We start from the raw sequence: 8,619 nt of genomic DNA, 5'->3' as shown, positions 1-8,619 counted from the left end.
CATTGACACTGAGTTCTCAAATGGTGAATTTCCTATATTGGATCTTGGGAAGAAAGCGAAAGTCCCAGGAAACATTTGGTATGGCAATGGGGGGGGGGGGGATAGGTCAGAAGCATTGAGCATATTCGCTGTTAAAGCTGTAAAGACATCAGTTCCTGGGGTCTGGGGCAGACAGTGACCTGCTGAAAACCCCCACCAGCACAGACACCTCTCCAGGGATCCGGCAGAAAGATGTCCTGCATTTAAAGAGAGGAAGTTTCGGGCACTCGGGTTATGCTGACGTTTCATGCGGAGTTCTCAGGACAGCCTTCCCTTCTTGACTCTCCGAGAACCCAAGGCCTCCGTCTGAATCTACCTGAGAATCCTCGCGCAAAGGAGAGACAGGTAAGACCTCAGTAGAAGCCAAGCCTCGGTTTGAGGAAGCCAGCGTGAGGAGACCTGGATATAGATACAGCTGGGGGTTAGGACGGAGGGGCAATCCAGCGGGGGGTGTGGAAGGGAAGGGGTCAGGAGCGTAGAGTGAGGGGACCTGGGCCGGACGAGCGGTCCCAACGGAGGAGCGCTGTGGGCGCCCGCGGGGAGGCGAGGCTCTCGAGGAGAGGGCCGGGTGGGGAGGAGAGCTGGCGCGAGGAAGCTGCCCTGCGGCGCCGTGGGCTTCGGCAGCGCGGCGGCGGGGGTCTGAGCCGGCGAGAGGGAGAGAGCGCCGGAGCTGCGGCGGCTGGAACAGGTGAGCGGCCGCGGGGCGGCGACTCCCCGCCCCTCCCCGCGGGCGTGTCTCCTCCTACCCACCCTCCCGGCGCGGAGCTGCTCCGCGGCTCCCCTCGGTTTGGGCTTTTGCAACTGGCAGCTGGCTTTTTTTTTTCCCCTCCCGTGTCTGTCTCTCCTTCTTTTAGGTCGTTCCACCCCGCCCAGGATCAGGCGAGGGGGAACGGGCTGGGCTGCGGCTGCCAACTCGCGCGGAGCGCGTGTGCGAACTCCCGGAGCGGCGTCCCGCGCCCTGCCTCCTCCCTGCGGGGCGCGCGCTCCTCGCTCCCCGGGCCCGCGGCCTCCCCCGCAGCCCTTCCCCACTTTTCCCCCCTTTGGCAATCACATGGCATTTTAAGAATGCCGGAAAGATGGCGGTAGCGGCGGCGGCGGCAGCGGCGGCGGCGGGGCCGGGCGGCGGGGGAGGCGGCCGGGCGCAGCAGAGCGGGCTGCTGGAAGTTTTGGTGCGGGATCGCTGGCACAAAGTTCTGGTGAACTTGAGCGAGGACGCCCTGGTTTTGAGCTGCGAGGAGGGCGCCGCGGCGTACAACGGCATCGGGACCGCCACCAATGGCTCGTTCTGCAGGGGCGCCGGCGGCGCGCAGCCCCCGGACTCGCCCGCGGGGGTCCGCACCGCCTTCACCGACCTGCCCGAGCAGGTGCCCGAGGCCATCTCCAACCAGAAGCGCGGCGTGAAGGTGCTGAAGCAGGAGCTGGGCGGGTTGGGCATCAGCATCAAGGGGGGCAAGGAGAACAAGATGCCCATCCTCATCAGCAAGATCTTCAAGGGGCTGGCGGCGGATCAGACCCAAGCCCTGTACGTGGGCGACGCCATCCTGTCGGTGAACGGGGCAGACCTGCGGGACGCCACCCACGACGAGGCGGTGCAGGCGCTGAAGCGCGCCGGCAAGGAGGTGCTGCTGGAAGGTAAGGGGTTAACGCCGCGCGGGCCGCGCACACACCTCCTCACCCTCTCACCGCACCCTCACACTCACCCACTAGCCGGCACAGCCTAGGGCCCCGGCGTGGGGGGTGGTGGTGGCGGGGAGTTTGGACAACTTTAACCCAACTGGGGGCAACTTGTCCCTACCCGAGAGTCGCTGCAGGCTTGGACCCAGCGGGGGTGTGTGCAAAGGCTGGGCGAGCAGGGTTTCTTGAGCTACGTGGCAGATGGTTAGGGCACCGTGTCTCATTTTTACCCGCGGATAATCCGACGGTAGTGTCGGGGCCCGGGAAGTGGGACTGGAAATGAAAGGCAGCGGTCCATGCTACGGTGAGAGCTCACTGAATAATCGCAACTCTCATGGTTTTCTGCTTTGGCACCATGTTCTCCTCAGAAGCCTGGGCAATCCATTTAAAAGGGTTCAGTCCTCAAGAAGACAGGGAGGAGTGGCAGTGTTTGAACGCGAAAACCCCATCATCCTTCTGGACTTCCCTCCTCTCAGATTGGAACCCGGGCTTAAGCTGGGGAGTTGTGCCAAGGGCTGGGAAGTATGTGGCAGCTTTATGCAGAAGTTCCCTTCTGGTGCCAGGTGTTCGGCCGGTCAGTCTGGATTCCAGGCTGCTCTGGGGGGAGGGCTGGTGAGGCAGTTTTTCTGCCTGCCTTTTCCCGGGATTTTTTCTGAGTGGGGTGGAAACAGTTTTGCATTTTAAACAGTTTCCCTTGAGTGTGAAGCTTCTTGGAAAGGACTTTCTTGAGATCCTATGTGCCCAATCCCCTCATTTTTCAAGTGAATAGAATAGGTAGCCACGTTATAGTACGCTTTTGCAATTATGTGTAGAAAGGCAGTAGGGTATTAAGTGGATAATCACTCTCCTTTCCCACTACATCTGTATTTCTTACTTGGTAACTGCCTCTCTGCCCCATTGCTTGCTTTGTACATGCCTGAGTTAGAACAAATATCATGTAATTATTTATGTCTATTTACTCAGCTTTTCCCACACTGTAGATGGAGTTGCCTGGGGTCTTTTATTTAGTTATGGGTCATTTCCCTTGAGTTTAGGTGCTTAGTGATATGCATCCTGAGTGAATAAATCAATGAACCCCTAGCCACGAAAACGGAGTGTTTCAACCCAGATCTTGTAAACTGGTGGTTGATTTAAATCCTCAGTTAAGGACTTAAGTCAATTTCCTGCTCACCAGATGTGGTGCTGGTGTGTGAAACTGAGAAAGTTCAAAGTTGGGAAACTGGCTTCGTTACATGTGACAGCTGATGCAACGCTCTGGTACATCTACCTCCTGCCTAGAATACAGAGGGCTCCCCCCCACCCTGCCTTTATTTATCTAGAGGATTTGCGATGTTCTTCATATTTAATTGCTACCCTGGATCCAGAAACTGGAAGGCTATTTGCTTTGGCTTGATGATTAACATAAGTAAATAGAAAAAAGTTTTCCTGACTCAAGTGTGTGTTGGTTTGTGTGACAAGGGGCCAGTGGGATCTGGGGCAAGTGTAGTTTGGACTATAAACTGCTGGGCACCTGCTCAGCTTGCACTATTTACTATAAACTCTCCGGGGGGACAAAAGGCAGGTCATTTCTGTTTCAAGGCACTGCCCTTAATTATGTCTTTTCTTCTCCTTGGTTTCAATTTAATGAATAATGACTTAGCAAAGAGATAAAAAATATCTCTCACCCAAAAAGAGGAAGGAAAGGTGACTCCCTGCAGTTGAAAATACACTTAAAGAATCGGTTATGTGACTGTGTGAATGCAGCAACTGAAGAGTGAGTTTTGTAAAAACCTCTAATGTGACATTCTTGCTACACGTCGTCCTGTGTTGTAGGCAGGACCTCTGGGGGAAGGCCTGTGGGCCTCCTAGACATGAACCACCTGGGCTTGGGGCAGCAGTCTTATTCCCAGCCTGAGTTTTCAGATTGGCTGCAATCAAGAGAAGCAAGTAGAGGCCCCCTTCAGAACAATGGCTCTTGTTCTGAGTTGAGGTGTTGATTCTAAGTGCCGTAGGGGACATCATACACCATTAAAGCAAATATCACACATTTCCTCTTTTGTAGTTTGGAGTGGTAGATGGATTCCCAACTGAAGGGGCATATCAGAACCACCGGAAGGGCCTTTTAAAATCGCATACCTACTTGCCTGTATCCTGACTTGCAGTCTTGATTGCTGAATTTCTACAAAGGAATGGCTTTGTAGATGTAATCAGCTGGGACGAGAGGCTTAGGGAGATGTTTTAAAGATATGTTTATATGGAAAATACACGGTTGTTTTTTTGTTTTTGTTTTTTGGGTTTTTTTTTTTTTTTTTAACTTAGATTGCTTTTTTTGTTGGGGGGGGGGGGTTTGTTGGGTTTTTTTTGGTTTGTTTTTTGAGCCAGCCCCATCGCTCAAGGACAGCCAATACACACACCATTACGTGACATGCGCCCCCTGGTGGAGAATCAATACTGCTTCTGGTGGAACGCACTGAAATGAAAAGCTGAAAGGTAAGTTTCAAAGCCTGCGTTCTCATTACAGAGCCTGTCACAGACTTCTCTTCACCTCTTTGAGCCTCAGTGTCTTCTGAAAAATGGGAATAAGGGAACTTGGCTGAACATTTTTACTCTACAGGGTTGCTGTATGGAAGAGAATCTGAGAGTAAAAGAAAAAAAAAGGACATGTATCAAATAGCTACTGTGATTAGTTATGTTAGAATTACATGAAATGAAGCTGAAATTGCCCTTCCCAAGGGATAGTCCATTCCTCATACCACTAGGGTTCATATTTCTTATTTTTAGTCTACTTTTTATTATTAGTATTATGTAACGGTAATGTTACATTACATACATCTGAGGGAAGGGAATCATGACAACAGCTAACATTTCTTGAGCGGTTATATGTGCCAGGCTTTATTTGCATTTGTTCCTTACACTTTCAGTAACTGTGAGGCTAGTACTGTTGTTCCTTTTACTGATGAGGAAACAAGGTTATAGACAGTGGGTTATTTGCTTAAAGTAACACAGGGAGGAGGCTTCCAGGTCTATCTGACTTCAGAGCTCAGCCTTGTAACTTCTGGGTGAAACTGATAATCCCAGCTTCTCCTTCAACTGTGTATTTAAGCCAGTTGAAGCTTCTTCAGTTCTTGGGCTCAAGATGTCCTGCCCCACTTCTCAAATATGCAGAGTGCTTGGGTCAGCGTGGAGCAGGAAAAGCAGTTGCGTGGGTCACTCAAAAGGGAAGGACAGGAAAGCGGATTGAGTCTAAAAACCTTAATGCGCCAAGTGTCTGCCTATCAAAAGGGAGCTGCTGCCATAGTGACCCGACTTCACAATGAGGCAGGGTCTCTATCATTGAATACCTGGCCAGCAAGGAGGTTACATGGTAGTTTAAGCTGAAAATAAAGCGTTAATACACTGTGCCAATTAAGTCAGTGTTTAACCAGATATTCATTAAAGTTAAGATCAGACGTCTTCACGTTATGAACTCGTTTCCCATTTGGGGGAGTAGGAGCAGGGACCCTGCATTCAGCCATGGAGATAGTGAACCCCAGAACTCTAGGGGACACCACATACACAGAGTACAGAGTGAATGGCACACTGCGGAGCTGAGCTGGGCACAGCTGCATAAATATCCCTGGTAGTTGTGGGTCAGGGATAGGATAAGTTTGGTTGCCCTTAGATTGATAGCAGAGTAGTAATTTGGAATCTGTCAACCTTTTTGTAACTGAAACTACAATAAAATTAGTTTCTCCATAACTTTATCTAGATTGAATAGTGCAGAATGTTCTGGAAGACTCATATTGGGGTATGGAAGGTGGGGGTGGGATGGGTGGTGAACAGAATCCTATCCGGGTCCAAAAGGTATCCTGTGGAGCTGGACCAGAGGAAGTGGAAATTCAAAGGAGAAGGTCAGAGACTGTTGTTGACTGAACCCTGTCCATCAAAGCTGCTCCTCAGCACCGCTCCCAGGAATGCTTGCCTGTTGAGATCATCTAAAATGTCACTTACACAATCACTTCCTTTAGTGGTAGAAATAGGGATTGCAGGACAGGGAGATGGGGTACAAGGCAGAGGCAGTGGTTTTGTTGGCGTGAAAGCTCAGGATTGGACAACAATTTGTTTTAGAGAATCTTACATTATTTAGGATATACAAAATCTTTTTAAAAATTTTATTTATTTTTTGAGAGAGAGCACGAGTGGTGGAGAGAGGGAAAAGCAGGCTCCCCGCTGAGCAGGGAGCCCAACGTGGGCCTCGATTCCAGGACCCTGGGATCATGACCTGAGCTGAAGGCAGATGCTTAACCAGCTGAGCCACCCAGGCACCCCCCAACACACTTTTAATAACAAATCTTTCTCACACCCCTTTTATTTGTATAAAACAAATGTCACAAATAATATACCTAATAAATAAACTACCTAACTGTAGTTTAAATTTAAAAATCAACATAATGTCCTATTATTATATTATTATTAACATTAATAAAATGGAGAAATGAGTAAATTATTTTTAAAAAATTTCAACTGATAAACACATAGTACAACTACACCAGAGGACATAATGAAGGAGATAGATGCTAGTCCCTGTGCGTAAAATCACCAGCAATGAATAGCTACAACTGAAGATGGGTGGGGGTGTGGGATCTTTTGGAATCTGGAAAAATCTTGCACTATGAAAGGCTGCCTCAGATGTTTCAAGATGTCCAGCATCTCTGGCTCCTATCACTAAATGCTAGGGATATGCCCCTGCCACTCCCCTTGACCTCTAAAACGCCTCCATAAATATCTGAACTGCTACTGAGAAGGGCCATATTGACCCTCCACCCTCTTGATGAACCAGTATTCTATAAGAACGCTGATTCTGGGGGCGCCTGGGTGGTGCAGTGGGTTAAGCGTCAAACTCTTGGTTTCAGCTCAGGTTGTGATCTCAGGGTCATGACATTGAGCCCTGTGTCAGGCTCTGAGCTCAGCATGGAGTCTTCTTCAGATTCTCTCTCCCTCTCCCTCTGCCCCTCCCGCTTGTGCTCTCTTTCTCTCAAATAAAAAAATAGATCTTTTTTTTTTTTAAGATTTTATTTATTTATTTGAGAGAGAGAGTGAAAGCGAGAGTGAGAGAGAGCACAAGCAGGGAGGAGAGGGAGAAGCAGTCTCTCTGCGGGGCTGGATCCCAGGAACCTGAGATCATGACCTGAGCCGAATGCAGCCACTTAACAGCCTGGGGCACCCAGGCTCCCCAGTAAGTAGATCTTAAATGAAAAGAGTACCAGGGTTCCTGGGTGGCTCAGTCGGTTAAGCAACTGCCTTCAGCTCAGGTCATGATCCTGGAGTCCTGAGATCGAGTCCCACCTTGGGCTCCCTGCTCAGCAGGGAGTCTGCTTCTCCCTCTGAGCTTGCCCTCCTTGTGCTATCTCTCTCTCTCTCATTCTTTCTCTCTCAAATAAATAAATAATTAAAAAAACCCAAAACAACAATACTGATTCTGCTTTACCACTTTATACTGTAGTCCCCCTTATCTGGGGTTCTGCTTTCCACAGCTTCAGTTTACCATGGTTTCAGTTTCCCGAGGTTCACCACAGCCTGGAAGCAGATGATCCTTCTCTGACAAATCATCAGAAGGTCATAGTAGCCTAATGACAGCGCCCGCATTGTCCCTCTTCCTTCATCTCATCTCATAGGCATGTTATCATCTGCCATCATCACAGGAAGGGGGAGTCCAGGACTATAAGATATTTTGAGAGAGAGAAAGGCCACATTCACGGAACCTTTATGACAGTGTATTGTTATAATTGCTCTATTTTATTATTAGTTATTGTGGATGATAACTAATTTATTATTGGTGCCCAATTTATAAATTAAACCTTATCATAGGTATGTATGTATAGGAAAAAACCGTAGCATACATAGGGTTCAGTACTGCCTGTGGTTTCAGGCAGGCATCCACTGGGGGTCTTGGAAGGTATCCCCTGCCGGACCCGTTGGTGCCGAACCTTTTGCAGACTCTTTACATATGTCATAAAAGCTAACATTTATATAATACTTGCATCACTCCAGATGCTGTTCTAAGCACTTAACATGGACTAAATCACTGGATTCTCACAATAACCCAAAACTATTTACAGATGAGAAGACTAAGGCACAGATCATTGGAGTCACTTGCCAAAGAAACACAGTGAAGAAGTTCTGATGGTGGGATCCAAACACAGACCTGATTGCTTTGGATCCTCTTGAACAGCCTTATACCAGAAGCAGATTAAGGATGCATATCCCCAGTGTGTTGATTAGGAGACTGAAGCTCCAGTAGGACTGATTTGTCCTACTTAGGTGTTTTCTGCTTTCTTGTCTAGTATATTAGTTTTCTACTGCTGCTCTAACAAATTACCCAAAACCTTAGTAAATTAAAACACAAATTTGTTACCTTACAGTTTATTTTTTTTTATTTTTTATTTTTTTTTAAAGATTTTATTTATTTATTTGAAAGAGAGAGAGACAGCTAGAGAGAGAGGGAACACAAGCAGGGGGAGTGGGAGAGGAAGAAGCAGGCTTCTAGCGGAGGAGCCTGATGCGGGGCTCGATCCCAGAACGCTGGCATCACGCCCTGAGTCTAAGGCAGATGCTTAACGACTGAGCTACCCAGGCGCCCCAGCCTTACAGTTTTTTAAAGTCAGAAGTCTGATGCAGATCTCATTGAGCTAACATCAAGGTGTCCACAGTGCTGCATTCCTTTCTGGAGGCCCTAAAAGAGAATCTGTCCCCTTGCTTTTTCCAGAAGCTTCTAGAGACACTCAAATGCTTTGGCTCATGGCTCCCTTACATTTTTAAGCCTGTGGTGGCAACTTGACTGTTTCTCACATCAAAACACTCCAACCTCTATTCTGCCTCCTTCTTGTGTTTTTAAGGACTAGTGATTGCTTCAGTCATATTTAGATAATGCAGGATAATTTCCCTTTT

The 8,619-nt window shown here is 48.4% G+C and overlaps 1 protein-coding gene across 1 annotated transcript in view; it reads left to right on the top strand.

The window, feature by feature from the left end:
- Positions 1–813: 813 nt before the first annotated feature.
- The window catches only part of SNTB1 (syntrophin beta 1), a 218,948-nt gene continuing 211,142 nt past the window's right edge, over positions 814–8,619 (top strand). The window contains exon 1 of the mRNA XM_026495500.4: positions 814–1,671. Within this exon, the coding sequence (XP_026351285.2) occupies positions 1,116–1,671 (556 nt within the window). The 5' untranslated portion in view covers positions 814–1,115. The remainder of the gene's footprint in view (positions 1,672–8,619) is intronic.

Source organism: Ursus arctos, unplaced genomic scaffold (genome assembly GCF_023065955.2).
Source record: "Ursus arctos isolate Adak ecotype North America unplaced genomic scaffold, UrsArc2.0 scaffold_6, whole genome shotgun sequence".
Classification (NCBI taxonomy): Eukaryota; Metazoa; Chordata; class Mammalia; order Carnivora; family Ursidae; genus Ursus; species Ursus arctos.
This window is presented reverse-complemented; position numbering and strand designations above follow the sequence as displayed.